Source organism: Choloepus didactylus, chromosome 7 (assembly GCF_015220235.1).
Source record: "Choloepus didactylus isolate mChoDid1 chromosome 7, mChoDid1.pri, whole genome shotgun sequence".
NCBI classification, from domain to species: domain Eukaryota; kingdom Metazoa; phylum Chordata; class Mammalia; order Pilosa; family Megalonychidae; genus Choloepus; species Choloepus didactylus.
The window spans coordinates 82,671,227-82,697,130 of record NC_051313.1 but is presented as its reverse complement, the minus strand read 5'-3'; the positions used below and the strand labels follow the sequence as shown (position 1 = coordinate 82,697,130).

Genomic DNA, 25,904 nt, shown 5'->3' with positions numbered 1-25,904 from the left:
CCTGTCACCATTGCTTTTTTTCCTCTGCTGCTGCAGCTAACTTATCTTCCTCCTGAACCAAGCGGTAGACGGGGAGGGGGTATGGACAGGACGCGCCTGATGACAGTGACACCTCCTTCAACATCACATCCACCCCAGTCAACCGCTCCCAGAGCTGGACGGAATCTCTTCCCGCTCAGCTGGGAGGAGTCCCCGGAGAGTCACCGCCTACCCCGCCCCCCACCTTGTCACAATCCCAGAGGGAGGGCAAGTAGACCCCGATCCATCCCCGGGGATGCCAAAGGGCTGAGCAAAGGCTGGCTTTCCAGGGTGATAAGTGGAAAGTGAGGGGCGTCCTGGGTACGGGGCGGCGGCGCTCTGGCCTAGTGAGTGGACGCTCCGCTCCCCTGAGCTCCCGCCGGGGGAGGAGAAGGAACCAGATGGGCGGGTTCAAGCGTTTGCGGCGGCGGCCGCGGCGGTCCCGAGGCCGCCGGCTCCTCCCCGCGAGTGTGCCTGTTTGCCGCTCACCGCGCTGAGGCAGTGCGGCGGCCGGCGCGCCGAGGCTGCCGCTCAGCGCCCTCGCCGCGGCCATGCCCCGGCCTTAGCACGCCTGCCGCAGCCCGCGCTTCGCGGCCCCGCGCCCTGTACCTCCGAGCCCGCCGCCGCCGCCGCCGCCTCTTCAATGGGCAACCTGCTCGGCGGAGTCAGCTTCCGGGAGCCTACGACCGTGGAGGACTGCGACTCTACCTGGCAGACGGACTCGGAGCCCGAGCCCGAGGAGCTGGGGCCGGGTGGCGGCGAGGCCGCGGGGCAGGAGCCCTCGCAGCCCTCGCAGCCCCGGGAGCTAACCGGCGGGCAGCCCTGCCCCAGCCCCGCGCCGGACGAAGACGCCGAGGTTGCTGGCGCGGAGCAGGTATGCGGCCCCGCAGAGGCCTCGGGCGGAGCCGGGACGCCCCTGGCCACGGCGCTGGGGAGGAAGGGCGTCCGCGGGGACTGGGGCTTGGGGCGGGGCGAGAAGTGCCGAGAAACCCCCTAGCGCTAGACTTGAGCCGTAGGCACCCGCAGCTGCCCCGCCGCCCAGGGGACCGAGCGGGCCTGCGGTGGCCGGGAGCGCTGGGGCCGGCCGCTGCCAACCTGGGGCCTGGCATGGTTACGACAAGGAAGTCCCTCAAGGAAAACCCAACTTCAATGGGTGTTTTCTTTTCCTCTAGAGCGCAGTTGAGTGAAGCGAAGGTGGGGTGGGAAGAACCTGGCTAAAAATAGAGGATTGGTAAACCTCATCTAGTGCGTGTTTTTTGTAAAAATTGCCAATGATAAGATGGAACTGCAGTTGACAGACGGCCAGCACTTTCCCCTACAGTGCGGTCTGCAGCCATTAAAAGTATTGTATAGGGTCCCATCTGAAGTTGCAACGCCACAGTTCTTAGGTCAAGAAAGGCCTTTCAACCTGCAGTTCAGGGTGCTCTTCAAAAATCTTGTTTCACCCGAAGACTTGTTGATCCAATTCTGCTTAAATCGTTTGACTAATATAATTCGGAGAGGTTAAAGCCTAAACTCAGAGGTTTAGCCTCTAAGGGACTGAAAATAATTCAGAAAACTTTAAAAAGGAGGAACTTGTTAAAAAAGAATGTGTCCTGGACAAGTTTAAGGTTCGTAGTTCTGCTTTAGATAAGGTGAATGAATGTGGGAAAATGGAATCTGTTCTCAAATATGACCACAGGGTTCTTTACTGCCTTGCCTCTGCTCACCCTCATTACTTTCCAAACTGTAGAGATCCCCCAGCAAATAAAAGCTCTTTGTCCAAGAAGACCTGTAACTTCACTAATACCATCCATTCATTTTAAACCATTCGATTAAGTCTATGATGGTGTTCCCTATAGTAGGGGACTCATCACCAAAATATTATTGCAGCTAACCTTGCCTCATAGATCTTGATGACCATTTCTGTATAGGTCAAGGTGAGTCAGAAAGTCTGAGAACAAGTTCTATGCTAAGCATGTTATTTAAATCAACTGCAGTTCTGGGGTGGTGGTGGTGCTATTTTTAATCACCTTTTTAGAGAAAACTGAGGCTTAGAGAGAAACTTGCCCTAGAGCATAGAGAGAGAGGCACACTAATGTAAACTCATGTGCATCTGACATGGTCAGAACCTTTGAGCTGTTAAAATCCTAAATAGTCCTCTGCCTCTTGTGTCTGGTTTACTTCTCTATTTGGACTTGTCATTTCAACCCCAGAAAAGTCTTAGATACTGTATTGTGGTGTTTTGTTTTTTCCTTCCACTTGCCTTCCAATTAAGTGAACTTCTATAGATGTTTGAGATATCAAAAAATACCAGCTCAGATTTAATCCAACTAACAAGGTCCATCTATTTAAAAAAAAAAAAAAAAAAAAAAAGATAATGAATGTTCCAATCAGTTAATTGCAATCCCAGCAAATGGTAGAGCACACCAACCCTCCCTATTCCTCTTGAATGTTTCATTTTTCTTGTAAAAAAAAACTCATTTATTTTGCTTTTTGACTGTTTCCCCCAGTTGTTCCCTTACTCCAGTGAATCCATTTAGAAGTTACTACTAAAACTACCCGTAAAATACATCCCAGACTGACTACTTCTCACAAGCGCCACTGCTATCATCTAGTCCAAATGAATATTGGACAAATGAGAGTGCCATCAACTAAGATGGGGAAGTCTGGGGGGAAGCAGCAGTTTGGGGGTTGAATCAAGGATTATTTTGAATTTGATATCCTAATTAGACATCCAGCTAGAATTGTTGATTCGGTAACAGGGCTGAAATCATCAGCATTTAGACTGATGGTATTGACGGTTGTAGATTATATGAGGTGGTCAAGGGGTGATAAGGAATGATTACTAAACCCTGGGCACTCCTTCATTTAGAAGGTGTGAAGAGGAGGAGGAGGCAAAAAGGAAGATGAGAAGGGGCAACCAATAACACAGGAAGAATACCAGGAGAGTTTTGGCACCCCAGAAGCAAGGCAGAGATTTGTTGGAGACTGTCACAAGGGGCATTTTGGTGAAATGGTGGAGGCAAAAGTATGACTGGGGTGAGTTAGTGGGACAATGGTAGAAAAAGAGAAAGATACTGAGAATGGACCAAAAACAAAATCCTTGCCAGAGCATTTGAAAGGGGACTGGAGAGAGTCCAAAAGGAATAGGGATTAGAGGAGTAGGGATGGATGCAAGCAGGTAGGTAGATGATACAGTCATTCTTATGATAATCCTGGAAAAAGTTAGCAGAATGAAGACTTGACCCAAGTCTCCTGACTCCAAGTTTTGTGCTACTGATATTATACCAAGATTTCTTACAGTGATCCTTCACTTTTAGTGGATCTGAAATTGATTCATACCTGCTTAGTTGGACTTGGATCCGAAGATTCTAGTTCCTTTGCTGACACTGGGTGCTGGGTCTTGTTTAACATCTCTAAACCCAGATTGCCTTGTCTCTTAAGACAGACACCAATAACTGAAACTGAAAGCCAGATGTGTTGTAAGAATCAAATGAAATAATACACATGAAAGTGCTTTTTTAATGGAAAAGTGCTTTCTGTACAGATTTAAGGTGATGATTCATATGGTTATAGTTCAGGCTGGATAGATTCAGAAACTTGTTAGGCAGAGCTATTTTGAAACATGTGGCAAGGATTAGAATTTAAGCTTTTCCTTGCTTATGTAACATGACAGAGTAACTAATGTTAAACATCAGAGGATTTGGTGTTAAAGTATGTATCTCTGTACTTGTAGTAATAGTGAGAATCTCATCACTTCCAAATTTGTGAAAATTGTTTAGAGGATGCCAGTCTGTCAACACAGTTGTAGGGTGGGAGATGATAAGAAAGGATTTGGGGCCAAAGCTCTTAATGAATATTCACGTCTGAAGTGCATCTCCTTTTACATCATCATCAGTCTCATTGTCCTTCTGCAGGACATTGGCCATAAAGCACTTTCTCATGGATTAAAATAATGCATATAGTTACAGAACGTAACTATATTTATATTAATATAAACCTATATATTATATATTTATATTATATTAATCTACATCTTATACTTCAAAAATCACTTCATAGTGGTGGGAATTTTGCTTAGAATTTAAATAGTATGAATATACTACTGCCTATATGTTACCTCAATCTGAAGTTAATTCTGTTTGAGAGCTTTTTATTGCTTTGTGTGTATTTACTTTAAATTTTATTTATATCACATTGTATTATCACTGAATGATCAGAGGAAAATTTGTGCTTTTGTGTATTTCCTGTTTTGGTGCTATAAAGGATGGAGCTTGAAAGTTATTTAGGGTGTTTAGAAGGCCTCTTTTCCTTTCATAACTATTACTTGACTTCCAAGTACAGCTAAATATTGCAAAGTTAACAATTTTCTTTGAAGAATTGATTTATTTTCTTAACAATATTAAATTAAATTAAATTAAATATAGAGTATCCTAAGTAAGTTTTCATTGAGCCACTTGCATCACCTGAGTAAAATTCTGAATTCATTTTGAGTTCTGTTTCTGATGGATCTTGATTCATGACATTTGGTCTCTATAAGCTGTTGGTAAATAATAAAGTTTTTTATTTAGTAGTATCCCTTAGGACAAATGTATTGGTTTAAATCAGGAAAATAGAATACCAATAAATATTGCTACTTAGCATCAGTAAAAGGACATTTATAATATTTCATATATCTGGATAGCTTGACAATTTTCAGGCTTTCTTTAATGATGTTCATTATTTTAGGTATGTTCTGGATATTTCTCAGTAAAATTACCTAGTTTCTGCATGTAAATAGAATTTCACTTTTTATTTCAGGGTGGTGATTCTACTGAAGTAACTGTGAAACCTAAGAGAAGCTTTTATGCTGCAAGAGATTTGTACAAATACCGACACCAGTACCCAGTAAGAGTATTGATTTTTTTTGTCCCCAAAATGTAAAATATTTCCCTTCTGTTTTTCTTATCTTATGGTGCCAATAAGCAAACATGCAAGAAAGGTCCTAGTGCCTTTTCTTTGTGTACATTTGCTGGATATTGATTCATTTTTTTCCTTTAGCAGAACTTCAAAGATATCCGATACCAAAATGACTTGAGCAATCTCCGTTTTTATAAGAATAAAATTCCATTTAAGCCAGATGGTGAGTAATCGGCTACCTTGGTAAAAAGAAAACTTTCAATAATGTACATCTGATTATTTATTTATTCCATGGTCAGTACATTTTTAATGCATTTGTTCATTGTTTGGCTTTACTTTGCTGGGCAATCTAATGTGTCTCCAAAGTCATAGATCTAGAATTGTGAGCAACCCCTTGGCAAATTCTGGAGGTATAGCTGCAGACTAGCAATACCTTCCCATCACTGCGACCCTCGCTATCTGAAAGATAATAGGGCTAATTTTTTAAGAGAGAAAAAGAGTAGAATTATAGAACCATAGAATATTCGATTATTAAGGAACATTAGAGGAGGTCAAATACAGCTTTCTTATTTTGAAGATGAGGTAATTGGGATTTGAATCTTAAATTACTGACTTGCTGAGTCACTCAGTTGACTGTAGAGTTGGGTCTAGTTTCCAGAGTTCAGTGTTCTTTCCACTGTGCCATACCTGAAAATTATTTAGAAAGTGATTTTGGAAAGTATGGTTTATATTTAGAACGAACTTTCCTTTCAGTTTTCAGATTCAGGGGTTGGGAAGCTACAGGAGTTCCATTTCAGTGTTCCAGTATCCTGGGAGGGAACTTCACACATTGATCCAGCTCTGACAAATAAACTTGCTTCCTCCTTCACAACTTCACAATTCCTTTTAGGGTCTTTTCTAAACCCACAGTGAGAGGATGCAGCAACTATGGTAATACATTTGTGAAGTTGCAAATTTCATTGAGGCACCAAATTGTGTGGTTCATGGTGAGCATCCTAATTTTATCCAGGTCAAACCAGCAAAGCTGGCTTTTGTTTTTAGAGACCTTACATGTGGTGGGTTGACTAGATGGTCCTAGTTCCTGCTCTTTGCTCTCAGTGGAAACTGAGCAAAATCCACAGAAATGTGAGTCAGGGAATTATGGTCACAGAGTTCAAAGCTTTGAAAGGGGCAGGACTTTGCATTCTTTGGTGAACTAACTGGAACATGGATCTATAAAGGTTGGGTAGACTGTTGGGAGGAGCAATTTCCTGTGCATTGAAAAATGTACCATTTGGGAATAATGACTTCAAAACATTGCTGAAATGGTCAGATCCATTTGTCTTTAACTGACTTTCTGGTGTCTCAGAAGTTATGCTCTGATTTGGAGGGAAAACTCTGGATAAAAATGTACTGCTGTATTTACTAATGAAAGAAATGCACTGCTTAATTACTACTGAAAGTAATAAAATAGTTTTTTTTTTAGGACTTGGGGTAAGCAAACCTTTTGAAGAAATTCAATGATAAATTATCAAATTGACTCTGATTTGAATTTCATAAAATTAACCTAAAGGAACCCTTCAAATATTAAAATTGTTGGACATAGAGATATGACAGTATTTAAAATCTCAGTTTTTTTTTTTATTTGTAACAGTGCATTTATTTTTGAGGTAGTGATTTAAAACAGTAACTTCAAGCAACCACTAAGTTCTTTGTAATCCCCACAGAATTTTTTTTTTTTGAAATCTTATAAGATTGTTAGGGGTCAGAAGTTTTAGCTAAGGTCACATAAAATATTATTCTACCTCATATTATATATATTACATCAACGTCCATACCTCTCTTCCCAGTATATATACACAGACACCCCTGCAAGTAGGTATAAACCTGCTGTAGTATGTTTTACTTATTAAATAGGAGGAAGGATCATTGGAAAGGAAAACAAAAAGGAAATTATGGAGATAAATAATTTCAGTGTACTGATAAAGCTAACAGTGTGATTTCAAAACAACTTTTTACCAAACCTTTAGAAAGTAGACCTCTGATACAAACAGGTTATCTTTGGAGGAAACAAGAATAAGATGAGTTATATTTAGAGAATTATTATGAATTTTTTTTTCCTCTAAGATTGACTAAATGGCCACATACTCATTTGTGAGGACCTGGACAGACTTAAGCAGGAGAATTTTGTTATAATGAGTATTTTTAGGGTACCAATGGGATATGGTGAAAAGGACATTCTTTTGGAGCCAGACATCCTAGATTTTCTCTTCTACTAGTGTGTGACTCTGAACAAATCATATAATTTCCTCATTAGTGAATTGGGATTAATAACCCTGGTTTGGGAGATTTCTTTGAAGATTAAGTTGGGTGATGTACACTGTGTATAATATGGGCCCAGCATATAGAAGGCACTCAACAACTTTCATTTTTCTTTCTCCCTTTCCCCTTTATCTTTGTTTCTCTCCTTCTCTTTCTCTGTCCCTCCTTTTCTTCCCTCTTCTCTTTCCCTGGGATACATTTCATTTTGATCCTATCTAGTATTTAAAGAACTATATGACCCTCTAGGGAGGAGTAGGCAAACTTTCTATACAAAAATATTTTTAGCTTTATAGGCCATATGGTCTCTGTTGCAGCTACTGAGTGCTACTGTTATAATGCAAAAAACAGCTAGAGACAATACATAGATGACTGAATGTGCTATGTTCCAATATAATTTTATTTACAAAAAAACACTTGGCGGGCCATAGTGTGCCAACCTCTGCTTTATGTTAATACAGTCCAGTAGAACTTTCTACAATTAGGGGTGTCATTTTTTTTTAAAGAAAATTTTGCTTATTATATAATCACAGGATATTCATCTTTTAAAAGCAGTACTTTTGTGAGCTGTTATTAAATTTTAAAATGTTTTAATATAAAACTTGAGTGATTCAAATCTTAAAATGCTGTCAAAGTGTTTTAAATGTCTCATTCAGTTTTTAAATGTTTACTATTTAGGTGTTTACATTGAAGAAGTTCTAAATAAGTGGAAAGGAGATTATGAAAAGCTGGAACACAACCATACTTACATTCAGTGGTCAGTTACATATTACCTATTTTGAACTATGTTCCAATTAAACATGTATGTTTTCTAGGCAACATTAATATGAAGTTTTTATTTTTTTTAAATAATAGGCTTTTTCCCCTGAGAGAACAAGGCTTGAACTTTTATGCTAAAGAACTAACTACATATGAAATTGAGGTAATGCAAGCTCATTTCATTTTATTTGAGTTGGTGAAGCATGATATTGCTCTTTTACATCCTGGTAACTACTGATTCATTTCAGCTGACTTTTTTTTTCATTTAGGAATTCAAAAAAACAAAAGAAGCAATTAGAAGATTTCTCCTGGCTTATAAAATGATGTTAGAATTTTTTGGAATAAAGCTGATTGATAAAACTGGAAATGTGGCCCGTGCTGTTAACTGGCAGGAAAGGTTTCAGCATCTGAATGAGTAAGTAAAGCCCACACAGTAAATCAGGGGCTAGCATGTTATTTTCTGCTATGTAGAATTTTCTATGGAATACAGGAACAAATAGCAGATGGACCCAGGTATTTGGATTTAAAAGCTAGTCTGAACTAAATTTTATTTCTTATTCTACATTCTGAAACAAAACAAAACAACAAAAAAAGAAAAGAAAAAATTTCCAGATAGAAACATAGTTCTTCAGCTTCAGGGTTATTTCTTCTTGAAGCCTCTCTGCTGCACACAATGAAGTATGACCTCTCTTCCTTTTTATAATACCATGCTTTTTTGGGCATTTGTGGTTACTGATTTCATACTGTTTTCCATATCCCCTCTACTAAATTGTAAGCTTCATGGAGACCCAGTCCCTTCTGAGCATAGTGCTGCCTTTGATTGAATCTGTGAATCAAGCCTATAATTATAAAATTCATTTCATAAGAATGAGATATTTGTGTACATTTTACTAAAATGGAGGGAAAATTAAAATTTTATTTGCTTTTTAGTTTAAAAACAAAAATGTATTTCTGGTTAATAAATCCCAAAACCTGTGAAAAAAATTTAACATAGTTTATTTGGAATTGATCTGCTATATTCTTTTGCTTGGATATTTATAACTTTCATTAATACTTATAACCAAAGTCTGTTTTTCTTAATATTTTCTTTGCATGCAAACTGTTTTTATTTTCTTTTTAATTATAGGGTGACTGATCAGCACTGGACTGTAAACCAACAGCTTTAAAGCACTTTTTTTAGCAAATTATAATTAGCTGAACTGGGCAAGTACTAAGAGAAAAAAATTAAAACTAAAACTAAGCAATTTCTCTTTGCCCAAACAATTAAAAGTTTTGTGTATCAGTAAACCAGATTTACTGTGTCTTTCTAGAACTTTCATCTTGCTCTGATAAAATGAGTATAAGTGTTATTGTTTAAGCCTTTTTTTTTTTTTTTTGCTTTATTAGCTGTAATCAACACTACTAAAATGGTAGCTTGTACTAAAACACTGAAGATAATGGGCATAAAGCTTTATGATCCCAACTATAACCCATTAACTCATAATTCAAGTTAATTTTAATTTATATAAGGCACTTAAAGTGGAAGTATATATGCCTCTGCCTAAGCAAGTGCAGGTAGCTATCTCTGGATAGTTTTTAAGCATTTATGTCACACTTTCAAAGAAAACTGTAGCCAAATAGCCTGAATGTGAAGGATGGCAAAAGTTTAAGTAAATTTTGGAGAGAATCTGATAGGACCTCATCTTCCATGTAATCATGACTGTCATTTTAGAGAATCACCCACCCCAGCTTGGTTTTTGTGGTTGGAATAACAATCATGCTTAGTAAACATTTGTTGAATGAATAAATTAATGAACAAAATATGGTTGTCAGCTTACAGCCACCTTGGAGTTTTATTGTCAGATCCTCTGATTTAAAACTGGAAATAGCACTTTCCAGAGCCTTTAATCAAATGATAGTTGGCTTGAGTCAGGAGAGGGAAGTGTGAACCAATAGTCACTTCTTTGTCCCATCCATCTCCCTCTCTATCCATCACCGTTTCACTTTTTTCCTTTCCCTGGGTAGTAGAGCTTTTTCAGCTGTGAATTAACTGCTCTAGAATCTGCCAGAAAACAAGTTTCCTTTCTGGTTTAGTTGCCAAAAAATTAAATTTGTTGACTAGATTTGAACAAATAGGGGGTTATATGACAACTTCTGTTCCATTTTCTTTCTACAGTTTGCCTTTTTTTTCTGATTTATTCTTAAATGTTATCATTTATTTGCATTTTAATCTGTATAGCATCTTGAGTTTTTTAGAGTAGGCAAGGAACTCAATATATGTATAGTAGCCTGGCAGAAGAAAAATACTGAATCAAAGTGAAATGAAATAACCTTCAGTAAACAGGTGACCATGATTAAAAGAGGTGAAATATTTTCAAACACGGGAATAGAAACATAGACCAACCACTAAGATGTATTTCCAATTTTATTTGTAATCAACTTCAATTGCCGAGCCATACTTCAGACCCTAGAATCTCTTCTTTTATTATCTGTCTTCCTGTTTCTTGACTTTTATGTGCTTTTGTTCCTCACCTACCCAGTCTTCCTGACAAGGCCTACCTCTTGTCCTTACCTCTCTCTGGAAGCCTAACCTCCCTCTTTTATCTGCTGTGCAATTCCAAAGACTGCTCACAACTCTGCTTACTTCCATTGTATCTTTCACTGTGACACTTATTTCAAATCATACCAAAACACCCAGTTTCTTTCTTCAACAGTTTTGTTCCAGAATCCTGATTATCATTTTCTTCAATTCAATGTTTTGCCCTTTTCTATTGATACTTAAATATTTTTAATTGGAGAGTCTGTAGAGACAGCTAAATGTGTAGAGTTTTTAACTTGACCATTCATCTTGGATTAGATATGTGAACTCAAGCTGGCTGCAAATACAGTAAATTTTGTTTTGTCCTATAGCTTTTCTATGGGGTATTTTAAATATTATTCTACCTTTCCATACATTTCTTTCTCATAGACTTATGAAGCTGATGTTGCCAAGAATTTTGTTACTATGTTTTTAGGGTATACAAACTCCACACTAAAATAACATCTTAAGTCAGTCCTGCTATTAGTGGCACACAGTTTTAACTTCACCCAAATTTTTGTTGTCTCAAAGGACTCTTACCTCCTACATATTACAAAATACAGATTCATAAAACTGAAACTTATCTGTGCTATATTTTGGCTTTCTGCCTCCAGTGAATTGCATCTTAAGATTTTTTTTTTTTTTTTTTTTTGGTAAGCATCCCAAAGGATGGAAATACTAAAAACTGCTGGGCTTGTCTTTTACAGTGTTTGGTTAGCCCAAGTCATTAAGGTTTTTGTTTTGTACAAACAAACTCTCTTATTACAATAAAAGACCATGGAACCACTTCCTTTGCTCCTTCAAATAATTCATCAACATCCTTCTTCATCCTTCTCAAAAAATGTGCTTATTACTTATAAGCAAAATATTCCAAGCATGGTTGGAAACCAGGGAACTATATGCAATGCTTGTAGAAAGTTCAATGCCTGATGTACACAATAGGTTTTAGAAAGTTATAGTTAGAAAAAAGTGATGATTATGGCTGTGTGGCATTATTGGGTAAATAAATATCTGGGCTGTTAATGACACATAATTAAGATATGCATCTGAAGATGCCTTTAGGATGTGGCCAGAGAAATTTAAAATTCTTGGATAGGGAAAGAAGAGGAGAGAAAGGCCAGGGATGGAAGAAAATTAGGTTATTAAATTGGAATTAGGACAAATGTAGTGGTCCTTAATACCGAATCTTTAGTAACAGTAATAATAATAATAATAATGTAGTATCTAATATTTATTGAATTCTACATGTGCTTCACATGATGCGTCTGCATAAGTATCCCTGGATTCTCACAGCAGTCCAATGAGGTGTGGGTCATTTTTCCCATTTTCCAGATAAGGTACTGAGGCTTAGAGATATATCAGAATTCCATATAGCTAGTTAGTGGTGTGAACTTAAGTCTGATTCTGAAGCCCAGGCTCTTAGCTATCAAACTATGCCCTACTAAATAAGCCAATTTTGCATCCTTTGTCAGAATGGTTCTAGTAGGGTAGAGTGGTTGCTATGCGTTCCTTGTGAGTTGGCTAATATGGTTGATTTTGCTTATCAGCTCCATTAGATCATTCTTGCTCAGGGAGAAATTATATTCTAAATATTTTTCTAATATGAAGAACTAAACAAACAAGGGGAATTTATCTTACACATTTGAGTTTCATATAGATTGATATTACATTGTGGCATAAGGTTTTAAAATCTTAATGATTTCTAATATGAATTCTAAAAAAAGTCATTTCAAGGCAAACTTCCATGGCATACAGTTCCATAAAGAAAGCTTTTTCTAATAGTTTTCATTTCTCTGTTTTCTTCCACCTGATTTTTTTCCCCTCATTTTATTCAATCCTCTCTTGCAGATCCCAGCACAACTATTTAAGAATCACCCGTATTCTTAAAAGCCTTGGTGAACTTGGATATGAAAGTTTTAAATCTCCCCTTGTAAAATTTATTCTTCATGAGGCTCTTGTGGAAAATACTCTTCCCAATATTAAGCAGAGTGCTCTGGAGTATTTTGTTTATACAATTAGAGACAGAAGAGAAAGGAGAAAGCTCCTCCGATTTGCTCAGAAACATTACACGCCCTCAGAGAGTTTTATCTGGGGACCACCTAGAAAAGAACAGTCAGAGGGAAGCAAAGCCCCGAAAACACCTGCCCCTCCGGCCTCCGGTCACAACAGTCAAACTTCTATGCATAAAAAATCCAAGGACTCCAAAAATTCCTCCTCAGCTGTTCATTTGAATAGCAAAACAGCAGAAGAAAAAAAATTGGCACCTAAAGAGCTTAGGAAACAGACAGACAAGCCCAGAGCAGAGCCCAACGATGAAGCTGCCAAGCCGAGAAACAATGAGAAGGACAGTAATGCTGAAAATTCGAATTTTCAGTCAGAAAAAACAATGGACGATCCCAAAGAGAAAAAGGAGAGTGTACCCCCTTCTGAAAAAGAAGGTGAAAATCATAACGAAGACCCTGAAAATCCTGGGAATACAAGTCCCCATGATGACATATCATTACAGTGAATTATCAGAAAACCCAGAAACCAGTTTAGGTAAGGGAGATAAAAACTCCGATACAATTTATCCAAGGAACAAAGATGAGATCAAATTTCAAATTTAGGCATCTGTGATTTCTGTTGTAAGATTTTATTATTTGTTTTACATTTTGGGTGACAATGAATTTAATATTTAATAAGTCTTAAGACCAATAAATGATTGTATTCTTTAATGCTTTTAGGATGTGAGTTTCAAATTCTGTTCACAGTGATCACTTTTAAATTATTTTCAAGGTAACTGGAAAAAATCAAGTAACATTAATTTATCAAATAAATTCTTCTGAGTGATTACAGTCTACATGAGGAAAACCAAAAGGATAATTCCATTGTGTTGCCACAACCTTTAACTCATTTATGGATTCTTTTTTAAGCTGGTAAAAAAGAATTTGGCTTCTCAAATGTTTTCAGAAAGTAACTTGGGTTCTTTGATTATATATCTGCTACAACATGTTGATTTTTAAATTCTGTTAAGTAAAATGCATGTTCTTGAGGAGCTATGACCTCCGTAGCCCATCTGTCAATTGTACTGTTGTCTTTTCATCTTTCCCTCTCTCTGCTCTCACCCTCCTCCCTCCATCTTTGACAATTAGCATATGCATTTCTAGTTTACATTAGGATGATCTTATATATTGAAATTTAAATGGAACAGAGTTGGACTTTTAAGTGTATGATTTCAAGAATTTGCTTTGTTTAAAATAATAAAAAATTTTTTTGTAGTAATTGGTTAGAAAAAATTTTGACACAAAGTCCAGGAAAAGAATTTTGCCTTTTCTAGCTATTCCACATAAATTTGATGCTTGATTCTGAATGCAAATGACTAAGGAATTTAAAAATGAAAAAGGAAATTATTCATTTTTAAAAAGTCATGCCTCTTATGCTGGCAATAAGGCAGTGGGGTTACTAAAACCATGAGTATCCCAATATTATGTGGACTGTGAAATTATTTGCTTAGTCCACAGTGTGTCTTTTTAAATTTGCTTCATCTCTAAATTGTCGGACTTTGAGAACAGATTTGAAATTCCATATACTCAGTTTAATAAGCATTTAATGTTACTTACCACTGTTTAAAAACAATTTTATTTCCCTATAATATTGTTACTAATTATTATTACAAATCAAAAAACAGTCACACTGTGACACTGGTAAATATTCACACTGGTGAATATTTCAAAGCACACATGCAAATATAGTTAAAGCAATTAACAGTTAAAATATTTCACTTTATTTCAGTTAGAAAGGAATTAGCTTTTGTGTCTCTCTTGGACTTTTGAGAAGAATTTTTTTCACCTAATCCCCCCCAAAATTTTTAGTATGTCCTATTTTGTATCACATCATATCATCCTTTGTTGCCTCTATATTTTCAGCAGCGAATTTCTAAAAAGTAAATCCACTAACAGTGTATCTTTAAAAATATGATTTTATTGCTTTGAAGTTTATGTGAAACACCACAGTTGCTTAAACCCTGATTTTTATGAATGTACCACTTATGTTGCGTCATATTCCAATTAGTATAACAGAGAACATTTTCTTATTTTTAGTTCTCAAAATGTACCAATCTTTGCTTTCTCCTATTTTACAAAGAGAGTACTAGGATTTAGGGAAGCAGTATTGCTTTTGCATTTCAATTTCTTTTTTACAGGCAAGAAATACATGAACCTTCCTACATGGTGCTTTCTGTAGCACTATCTCCCTAGAACTCAATAAACAGTTTTACAGGTTTAAGGGATAAAAGTAGGTTGTTGCATTAGGTTGAATTATAGGAATATGATTAATTTAATTCAAAATATCTTACCAATTTTGCATACATGATGAAGTGTTCACACCCCTTTCTAAATGTTTAATATTAATAATTTGTGATCGAATACTAAATTACTGATAAACAGTAACCAGACACTAAAATAAATGAATATAGGCCAAATTACTTAGAAATTTCAGTGTATCATTCATTCATCAACTTAACTTTTAGAATATTATTTCTACTTAGAGGTTTGATTAGATTGTACCATTTAATTAGAGAATATTGAATCTCGGGGAAAAATGCCTAGCTTTCATCTACAATAGTGACCTTTATCCACCATGGTAGTTTTTTAATGCATATTCACATGTAATAGTTTGTTTCCACCATTTTAATCTGTAAATAACCAACAAGAAAATTATTCAGTAAAGAACAAGTAAGAGGATGCTATTCTTTTTACAGATAAAAATTATGAATATTTAGAATTTTTTCTATTAAGAATACTTTGTACATTTAATAGTTTGTTTTTTTTTTTAAAGATCTATATATGTATTTATGTGTGTCTTAGATAACAAACAGCCCCCGGGTTTAACTCCACAATGTTTTGTATTTTTAAAAACTACCATATGCTTACAGAAATTTCTTGAGAAGCTGCTATAAAAAATGCAGTAAAGCATGGCCAAATAGCTAGAAACATTACTGAATCTTTGAAATATATAGTCTTTATTACTGTATCACAGGCTACAAGGATACCAAATATTGACTATTGATAAAATGCTAACTTGCATTTTGTGGCAAATAGATGTTATACCACTGGTTAGTTTAGTATATTTATAATATTTTGCACTTTCATATCTCTAAGGAGATAATATATGTGAAAATATTTTGAAATATTGTAAAGTGATAAATGACATATTTCTGTATAGTAGGGAAAAGTTGATAACACTAAAAATATTATTCCATTATACATTTTTCATGTTCAATCTCATGAGGAAGCGCAAAAGAATTGTAATTAAAGTGAAAATATCTGCTCTCTTTTAATCAAGCCTAGTTCTCAGTTCAAAAATCATTTTGTATAATTTTATTTTGAATTTGTTAAAACTAGTATATTTCAGTTCCAAGAAAAAAATAAAACCTACAACTCAGGAGTTACTAGGGAAGTTCTAAGATTTTTTTCTAAGTATTAAAAATATAAACATGAAAATGCCATAATAGTTCATAGTCATATTTCATATTTTGTTATATAAAATTATCTAAGTGGTCAAAAATTAATTGAACTGGTAGACAGAGTATTAGGTTAATTGTTTTATAGTTAAATTTCCCAAATTTTTAGTAAAGTCATGGTTAAGTTTATAATCCATTGAGTAAATCAAGCAAGTTTATTAATATAATAAATAAATTTTATTTAATAAATTAAATTGAGGCTCTTCTAGAAGTTTTACTTTCTAACCTTAGAGAAGGATATTCCTGATCTTGCTTTATTGTAGTTGCAGCTATATGTCTTTAGGGTCTGTTTGGGGTGGATTGGGATCCTGTGTTACAGTGACTGTTCTGAAGATTTCTGTTTTTTTGCCCACTTAGAAAACTTCCCTTTCCTTTTTGGGGTATATGCATTACGTGTAAGGAAGGCTGGAGTCAGACATGCTAAAATCATTTCCATTGCAGGCGCAGTTGTAGAGAAAGATGACTGGAGTCAATATAGGAGCTAGAAAATTAAGAGTGTACTTCTATGACATCTTTCAATTTTGAATTCTGTACTGGTTAGTACATGAACAGATTTGTGTGGGTAATCTCTATGGTGACATTGAGTACTACCCTCCTCCTCCCCTGTTTTAGCTATCCAGATTGTGTTCTGGGACAGACTGTGTGTTTAGAAATCCCTTATTACTGAAGTCAGTATAATATATTTATACATATGAATGCCTGGAGATGTCCAGATGTGCCTTAACTAATATAAATGGATTTCATTCAGAAGTTTAAAATTTTTGCTCCATTTTAAATTATTGTCATAAGGAACTTTCCAGACCATGAGTATCAGTTACTATAATTAAACTTACTTTGGTGCTTTTTGTTTTGGAGGAATTTCTGTTTGGAAGAATTGCCTCAATATTGCACCATAATATTCAAAAACATGCTATGTTTAACAAAAAATGTTTAGAGTAATAAAAACTGTGGTTTGTTATATTTATGATTTTCCTTAGTGGTGTTATATGCTATAATTTTCATTTTAAACAATACCTCAGTTACTCTAATATTTTACCTATTTTATTTCTTGCTCTTGGATGCAGATTGTTGCTAAGAATAGAATACTTGTAGAGAAGTTACTTAAAATTTTAATTCTAATAGATGGTTGGAGGAATCTGAAATTAATTTGTGTCATAGTTTTATTACAAACATTTAAAAAGTACGGTCTTGCTATCTTCCTAGATTAATGAGAGTGTTGTCATCTTTTTTTCCTTTTTTGTTGAGAAGTTTGTACTATTTGTGGGAAATACTTAATATGATTATTTTCTTGAATTAAAGTTTTCATGTGGAGAATACAATTAGTTGCATTGTTATATGTCCAAACTCTGCCTGGAAGTAGAGCTGAGAGAGGAAGAGGTGACTGAGAATCAGGGTGAGATGTTGGTGCAGTGGAACCAACCCTTTTAAGTGGCATGTCGGGGCCTCGGAGCCCTCTTCTGGATACTGAGGGTGTTGGGCCCTATGATCTCGGACATCTGGTGAAGGCAGACCATCTTGGACACAATATGCAATTTTAATGGGTATTAGTTTCCATATCATACATGCTACAATTTATTTGCCACTATTTTATAGTTCAGAAAATTGAGAGCAATTGGGCTCCTGCTATGTAAATTATAGCTGTGCTTTTATAACTATCTTGGGAAACACATTGGCATACCAATTTTCCCCCCAGTCTCTTCAATCAAAATTCTACTGGGTTGTTCTTTCGCAAATATATGTATATCTATATCTATATAAAGGCTTTTTATAACATGATTCAGTATACTTTAAAAATGAAGTGAAAGGGAAATGGCATCAGTTCTTGTTATACTAAAAGATCTTAAAATCAGAGCACCTTATAGAAATATATTTAAGCCATGGGGTTTATTTATCTTATTTTCATTTTATTTAATTATAAAGTATCATGTAGAATATTTTACATTAACTAGAGAGATTAGTTGTGTAATAAGCTTTTGTCCTAAGAAATATTCCATTCTGTACTCATTGGTCAAATGAGCAGTTTTTCAGTGCTAAGATTTGGTTTCATGCTAAGAAAAGGAAAACATAAATGAAACAAAATAATATCAATAGTAGGAAGAAACTACAGAAATAAAGATGTAACTATTCATAGGTTTGTGAAAATATCAGAATTATTGGAAGCAGGTAGGGGAGGCTAGAACAGCTTTAAATTATCTGCATAGGAGAGCAGGGATTGTGCGAACCATGAATATCACCTATTCCATAGTGAAACCTTTTGCTGGATTGTTAAAAATAATAAAATGATCAGATATCAAGTTTAATTCTTTTGCTTGTGTGTGCCAACAGGTTGGTTTTACAAACGAAAAGGTAAATTGAGGGACTGGCTGCAGATAAGAGAAGGCTAAGTGATAGGTGATTTATAAATGAAGTATCTATCTCTCATACTACCAAGAGTTTACAGCATATTTACTGTGTGGCATTACAATTAATAGAAGCATATGAAGACAAATTGTTAGGTCATTTGACAAGCAACTTTTTTTCCAAAAAAAGCTTTTACTTGTTTGCTCAGTAATATATTGTCTCTTCTTTACTGTTGCCTAAGAAGATAAATGGCAGACTGAGTCTTGTCATTATTTCAATTTGGAAACTACTGTGTCCTTTATATCTGAAGTATTTCAGGAAAAAGGGTGTGATTCTTACAAAAATGTGAGTTTTATTTACCACCTAAGTTCTGATTCTCCAGTGGCCACTGGGCCTTCTCTGTGCTCTGTATTCTGCTGCAGTATGAATTACAGAATGCTGTGCATGTTTGTTAGTGCCAATACCATGTGTATGTGGTAGAAGTTGTAACCAGTTTCTGGATCTGTATGGTACTGTAAAATACTTATTTTATAATTATGTAACTGTATGGCAGTGTTATGCCAAAAATGTATAAAGAGCAATAGTTTCTGTTGCTTACTGCTGTATTTGAAAATATTGTTTCTAAATATATTTAGAGTTCCTTTCAAGTAATTATTTTTAATAACCATTGCCAAATATACATCTGTAAAACTAATAAAAGTCACTTCATCTTAATATTTAAGCATTGTGTTAGAATACATTGTATTGATTTTGCATGATTAAAATATTTTTAAAAAACTAGAGCAGATGACTTGCTGTTTTCCTATGATTAGATATCTATTTGATATGATTATCATATAAGATTAACTTTTCCTTTTTTACTAAAAAATAAATACTTTTATTTTTAAGGGTGAAATCTTATTTACATATCAAGTTATTTCTATCGTGAGATTTTGGAGGGCATATCACATGTATAAATATTTGGATGTTTATTGTTCTCTCCTAATTTTCTGTAATGTGAAGTTTTAAAAGCATATTTCATATGTTATCTGAACAATCTCAATAAAAATGAAAAAAAAGCATATTTCACCTAGATGAATGAAAATGAATAGCTCAATGGAGATGACAGCTTTGTCACTTAATAGCACTAGGCTTTTCAGTGAGTCAAATGTTTGATTAAGAAAAATGCAATTGTAAGATGGAAGTGAGAAGGTTGCCCTAGGTATCAAAGGACTATGGGGGAGAAGATGAGGCAGAAAAGCACAACATTTAAGCTTGGCTAGACTGATCCACATAGGCAGGGAAAAAAGAGGATGAAAGAACTAAGAATAATTATGGAGAGAGTCAGAATGAAGGCACATTATGCATAATTGAAAAACTGATAGGTAAAAAAGTCAAAGTGGTGAATGAGCATGATTTTAACTGCAGCTTTTTGGACGAATTTAGTAGAGAAAGGAATGTGTGCAAGCAATTATTGCCATAAGGGAAGAATGAAAAAATGCTGGTAATAGAAAAAGAGGAGTTTTCTTTTCCCCACAGATTGAATGGCTGAAGACAATGTAAAATCAAAGAAAACTCAGATTCTCAAGATAGAAATGCAGGATTAATTCTGCATTTCTGTGTGAAAGTAAGATTTAATATTGGAGAGATTTTGGAAAAAAGATTCATAACATTTTCATTATTGTAAGTCACAAGCGGATGCAAGGCAGCAAAGCTGGTGTTTTAGAGATGGAAGGAAATCCTAGCCTATATAAAAGTAACAATGGGCAGTATGGCTTCTTGTGGATGATTTTAGGCTTTGGTCATCATGGCTGGCTGAGTCGTCAGACTAATATGTTGGAACCTGCAAGGATTATCCTACCTTTGGGATTATCCCCATGAATATGTAGGATTAACTGGAAGAACATTTTAAAATACGATACTGAAGAGCGATACTAGAAAGCCAGCATGGATTTGGCTTCACTATTCAGGAAGACTGGGTTTATTAATTTTGCTATAGTAGTTAGCATTCTACTATTTTTATACCCTTAGTGTACATTCATCACTACCAAGGAATTTATAAATACTTTCTTTTCAAATGGTGTATAATGCATTTTTTTTTATATTGAAATGTCTACTCAGCTTTGGAAAGAGAAGAGATTAGAGGAGGGAGGAATCAACAAGCAAAGTAGAAGGGTTAGATGAGATGAACCAAATGACATCTGGCAGCTTATCTTAGAACGCTGAAATTGTCTGATATCATTAAATGATGATTTCACTGTTGTGAGGAAGAGAAGTTCAAGAGAAATCTCTGGAAGGGGAAAAAGTAAGTGCAGTGGTGCATTTGGTTTAATGGCAAGACAGCAATCTTGAAGCCAGGAAGACTGGAGACTAGATGGCAACATTACAATTGATTGTGTGGCCTTGGGCAAGTCACATAAATTCTCAAGGTCTCTGGTTTCTTCTCAGTAATAATATTTACATTTTGAGTTTCTTGAAAGGATTAGAAAGGATGTAGGCAACTTATTCCAGGCATTCCTTAATAGCAGCTTTTGGTGTTCTAGAAAAAAATAAGACGTTTGGATACAAATATCTAGCACTTATCTAGATGGAAATCAATCTAGTTTATATTAACTGGGTTTGTGGATTCAAACAAACATCTTAAACTTATAATTTTAATGTAGTTTTTAGTAAAAAAGTTACTAGGTATGGAATTGGTGATTTTGTGTTAGACATACTGATACTGACAGGATAGAAAATTTCCCTCACTGTAACTTCAATGAATGTACAAAGCAACCCTTTATTACTTCTTTAATAATTTTTGAATTGGATCCTTCTCTGTTGGAATATGAGTCAGAGATGGAGTATGAGGCAAAGCTGAAGGCTTTCTGTCAGAATCATGAGACAATCTTAGTTTATTTTAGGACACTCAGCATCGATTCTTACTGAAAGCAGGAAAATTTAATTTCAAAACTTCCAAATATATATTTATTTCATATCTTTGTAAGATACCACTTAAAAGTTGACACTACTTAAAAATGTGTATGTAATTATTGAATTTAATGAATGTGGTAACCTACTTGCCTTTTTTTCTTATAATCTAGAACTAATATGAATAATCTTGTGCTGAATAGCCTTCTTAATATATTTTAAGTTGTAGGATCTTCATACTGTGCAATTCAAATGGTGTCATTGGAGGCTTGAGCCATTGTCTTGTTCATCCCTTTACCCCTCATAATGCCAAAAATGTGCAGTAAGATATGACTTGAATAGATACTGAACATATTCATTTTCTTTGAGAAACAGAAAAAAATATCAATGTCAAGCAGTTCCCCCTCATTTTATCTTTTTCAAAGTCCAGAAATTGACAGGAAAATGATAAACTTTTATAGTTGGTGGTGAGTATGGATCCTACAGATAATGAAGCTGAGGCATGGAAAGGTGACAAATTTCCTACCCCAACTCCTGTAGATATTAAGAGCTTGAGGTAGATATTAAGAGCCTCCTGGTTCTCTGTCCAGTGGCTTTACAATGTGTGGCACCTTTTAATTCAGTGGACACCTTTTAATAATTAGGATTGACCTGAGAGCTTCAGCCCAGAGATGCATGCTGCAATATTAATCCAAGACCACAGTCCTTTCCAAAGTTGCCTTTTCACCACTTAGTGCATTTGCCACCTGGCCAGTGTTCATGTTTGGCAGATATCTGAAGCAAGTTCAAACATTTCCATTTGGAAAAAAAAAAAAAAACTGGGTCTCTGAAAATGGTCTTTGGATATAGTCATCTTTGACATTGGGCTTACTGTACACAGGAGCTCCTTTAGATCTCACCTCTGGCATGACGTGGAACATACTATGCTGCTCAAACGCTGACATTTCTAATTTCATTGAATGATATCACCAGATCCCCAAACTGGAAACCTAGGAGCTCTCCTTGACTTCATTCATAACTGCATCCCATTTGATAACTAATTAACGTTGATTCCACTCCTAAAATTTGTCTCCAATCTGCCCCCTCATTTCCATCCCCACCACCACCTTTCTATTTCAGGCCTTCATCTATAGCAAGACTCCTAATTCTTCCCTCTGCCTCCAGGAAGAATGAAGCCTTCACAAATTGCCACTGTCATTTGCTCAAAAATCTGCATCTAGCCACTTATGTCTTCTGCTTAAATCCTTCAGTGGTTCCCATTGTCCACAAGGTTATTTTGCATATATTTCCAACAATTCCTCATCTTCATTATCAACTTTCCCATTCCTACCCTTCTACTTTCACCTCTCACCATTTCCCTAGCCTTACCAGTTACATTCCAGTCTTATTCGTTCAACATATAATGAACATAAATCTTCCCCCCAAGATATTGAAGATGAAGACACAAATGTAATCCCTGTGCTAGAATAGTATAATATGAATAAAAAATGTAAAGGGAGCATAGATTGAACTGTGGTTCTCCTCACAGGATATGCTCTCTCTCCTACTTTTCCCTTCTTTCTCCCACATACTTCTGTCTTTGTACAGGTTATGTTCTTTTCTGTAGACATCCCTTCCTTCTCCCCTGACTCTAGGTTTTCCCTCCATATCTCTGCTTCCCCCTGAGAACCCCCTGAGGTTCAATTCAAGTACCAGCCTCTGCAAAATCTACCTGAATACCTTGCCTTTCTGTATCAAGGAGGCTTCTCCTTGGGGATTTTACAGCCCAATTACATTCCTCTATGAAACTGATTGTCCCTTGAGGGCAAGGAGTATCTTGGGTGCTTTGCATAGGGTCCTGCACGTAGTAGGCACTCGATTAACAGTCATTGAATTAAAAAGAAAACAAACTTTAGTAGAAATATCCTGAGACAAGATGTAAAGTGTATGGTCATCTATTTCTGAAATATGATGTCTTCCTCAAGACAAATAGCCTCCAAAGTTAATTATTTGTATGACATACAAAGATTTGCATTGAAACATTTCATATGTATTTAATGTTTTGTTTGACAAATCTAGATCATAGTTCCTTCCTGGATTCTTGGATCACTTAGCAACAGGTGTCATTAATTGGTTTTAAAGTGATTTAACAGATGCTTCAAATTTGAGGCTAAAAAAGGCTGGGGGTGGGGGCAGTACACAATCCCACTTTTCCTGCTTGGTTTGAAATTTTAAATAAAATGAAGCAATTCTGAAATCATGTTCAGTGGCTCAGCAAAGTACCTGTTTCAGTGCCTGGCTGAGAGTTATATGTGTGGAAATAAGTGCGAACATGAGACAGAAGTCTGAAAGGAAAGCATCTGGAACATATGGCAGAATAAAGTCAGTTCCCTTAGCAGTGCACAGCAAAGCAGACTTTTTTCCTCTGCTTTTACAGTTTAGACAGAATTCCAGATTGACAGTAAAGGCCACCCTTTCAGGAATTGTTTTTTCCCTTCATGTTTAATTTTCAAATTGTATTGCTTCTTTGATTTAGGCTTTTCTTTTTCCTACATATGGAAAATAAATGACAACTAAAAACTCAGTCATCTTACGGTTTCATTTCATGGGACCTCTGCAAGTTTTAGTGGATGAAGTATATGATCACCCAAATTCCCTGAGTCTTCATGAGCATGCTTTATGAGCAACCTAAGAAAGGCTTATAAAACCCTGGAGCTTAATTTGCCTTTCTTAAAGAGGTGGTGGTTCCTGAAAAGTTTGTCCTTTTGAAGTTTATTTTAATGCTAAAAGTATAGTCCAGTTACAAAATTAGCTAAACTCAGATATGTAAAGAAAATAAAGCACTTATTTCTTGATAGTTAATCTGATATTCCTCATGAGCCCCAACCTGCTGATTAGAAAAGGCATCTGAGATCTGCCAATGAAAAATATTTCTATCACTTCCAATTAATATTTCTCCTTTTTGTTTAAATCCAGGCTATTCAAAGTTTGTCCTCCTTTGGAATGACTGTTTCTTTAGGTAAATTAATAGGCATTTGGATTTTACCACCACTCCCTCTTTTCTTGCACAAGCTGGCATCTGGGAGGCATTGAGGTTTGATTGAATATTGGAAGCAGCAGAGAACAGGAGAAAGGATCCTTGTGGTGTGCTCTGGATGCTCTCTGTTTGCAGCTGTGGAATGGCTGGACCTGGCTTCCCCTGGACTGATAATTGCTAAAGTTCAACAGGTCTCATCTGGCTACTTGGGCTTAAACAAAATGGTGCCCATGTGGAGCAGATAGCCTTCAGTCTTGAAGTTCCTCCCAACAGCAGCCACCTCATTTAGACTCCAAACCTCTGTAACACCATGAGCATTGTGGGCTCTTATGGGCCTTTGACACAATGGGAAACTAGAAGCATGGATACAAGCTCATATTTCTACCTACCTGCGACCACCTCAATGCCACTGCTCCATGCAGTGGTGGAAGTGGTTGCATGAGGAGCTTCTCCTGGGAAAGTATGCTATCTACCCTAACACCTTCCAGCTTCCTTATGCATCTATGGATGTTTCTCAAAACCCTAATCTGCGTTGATTAAGAGAAGGTCACTTATGTCAAAGGTCAAAAGAGAAAAGAACATTAATATGTCTTAAATTATTCTCCCTATTGACACAAACTAAATATTTTTTTTTCTTTCTCTCTTTTTTTTAGAATCTTAGAGCTGGAGCAGACTTTAGAAAGCATGAATGCCAAAAACTTCATGAAGAAATAGGTTTAAAGAGTTGCCTCAGATATTGTGAAAATTTGCCATTTAGATTTAACTCTAATCCAGATCTTCAATGTTCTTTCTGTAATACAATGCTGCCTTTTCTCAAAGTGCAAATTTCTATGTATATGCTAAAGGCTACCTTTTGTCTGCATTAGCTAAATAAATATTTTGGTTTTGGAAGCATCTGTATGATGGATAGAGATTTGGCTCTGTAATTTAATCCCATCTCAATTTAGTTATGAGTCCTTGGGAAAGGTTATAAAGCTAGCTGTAAGAGGTCCAGTTTCTTTATAAAGTGGGGACAATAACATTCACTTTGTAGAGGTTTAAAGGTTATAAAATTGCAAAGTTTATTCCTGTCAGGGGAGAGATAATATATTATAACTATTATAATTGCTAGCATTTCTTCAGTGTTTGTGGTTTCTAGGTGTTCATTTTAAACACCACAATTTTAAAGAAGGAAAGGAAGGAGGTAGGGAAGGAAGGGATGGAAGAAAAGACACCGAGTCAGGTCTCTCTCTACATAATATTTTAACTAACTCCTTGACTTTTTTGTTTAGAATTTGGCTCCCGGTTGGTTAATAACATTTAATCCTTCTTTATCTAATTTGACTGATATAAGGATGAGACTACACAATTAGAAGAAATACATATATGTTCATATGTTATTATATTTATATATAATTATTTCAGAGATCTACTTTTCAAATTAAGGAAAACCTATAAAATACCAATCAGGGAATTTAGTGAGAGGAATAATACATAATATTTAATGGTTCAGAAAGTTAGTTCTCTTTATCATCAATATTTTTGTGTGCTGGAAAGCAAAAAGAAGATCAGTGAGGTAGTTAGGTTTCCCAAAAGTGTTTAAGAGAATTTTGTCCAACTAGGTAAAACTCGACTACTCTTAAACTTTAGACATCCTACAGGTACTC

General features: G+C 35.8%; 1 protein-coding gene across 3 annotated transcripts; it reads left to right on the top strand.

Annotated features, from left to right (window-relative positions):
- The first annotated feature begins 305 nt into the window (after positions 1-305).
- Positions 306-25,149, top strand: LOC119540175 (opioid growth factor receptor-like protein 1). 3 transcript variants are annotated; one of them, XM_037844244.1, is made up of 8 exons: positions 306-892; positions 4,801-4,887; positions 5,041-5,122; positions 7,876-7,954; positions 8,053-8,119; positions 8,226-8,371; positions 12,362-13,051; positions 24,912-25,149. In XM_037844244.1, exons 1-7 carry the CDS (start codon positions 662-664, stop codon positions 13,020-13,022), a joined length of 1,353 nt encoding a protein of 450 aa, XP_037700172.1. In that variant the 5' UTR covers positions 306-661; the 3' UTR covers positions 13,023-13,051; positions 24,912-25,149. The 3 variants fall into 3 exon arrangements, with proteins under 3 accessions (XP_037700172.1, XP_037700171.1, XP_037700173.1); XM_037844243.1 differs by lacking the exon at positions 24,912-25,149 and having other exon boundaries at positions 308-892; positions 12,362-19,133; XM_037844245.1 differs by lacking the exon at positions 24,912-25,149 and having other exon boundaries at positions 309-892; positions 5,044-5,122; positions 12,362-19,133.
- The last annotated feature ends 755 nt before the right edge of the window (positions 25,150-25,904 follow it).

Coding starts and splice junctions, on each gene's coding strand:
- LOC119540175 (XM_037844244.1), top strand. CDS start 662: ATGGGCAACCTGCTCGGCGGAGTCAGCTTCCGGGAGCCTACGACCGTG. Junction 893..4,800: donor AGGTTGCTGGCGCGGAGCAG/GTATGCGGCCCC, acceptor TTTTTATTTCAG/GGTGGTGATTCTACTGAAGT. Junction 7,955..8,052: donor AACCATACTTACATTCAGTG/GTCAGTTACATA, acceptor TTTAAATAATAG/GCTTTTTCCCCTGAGAGAAC.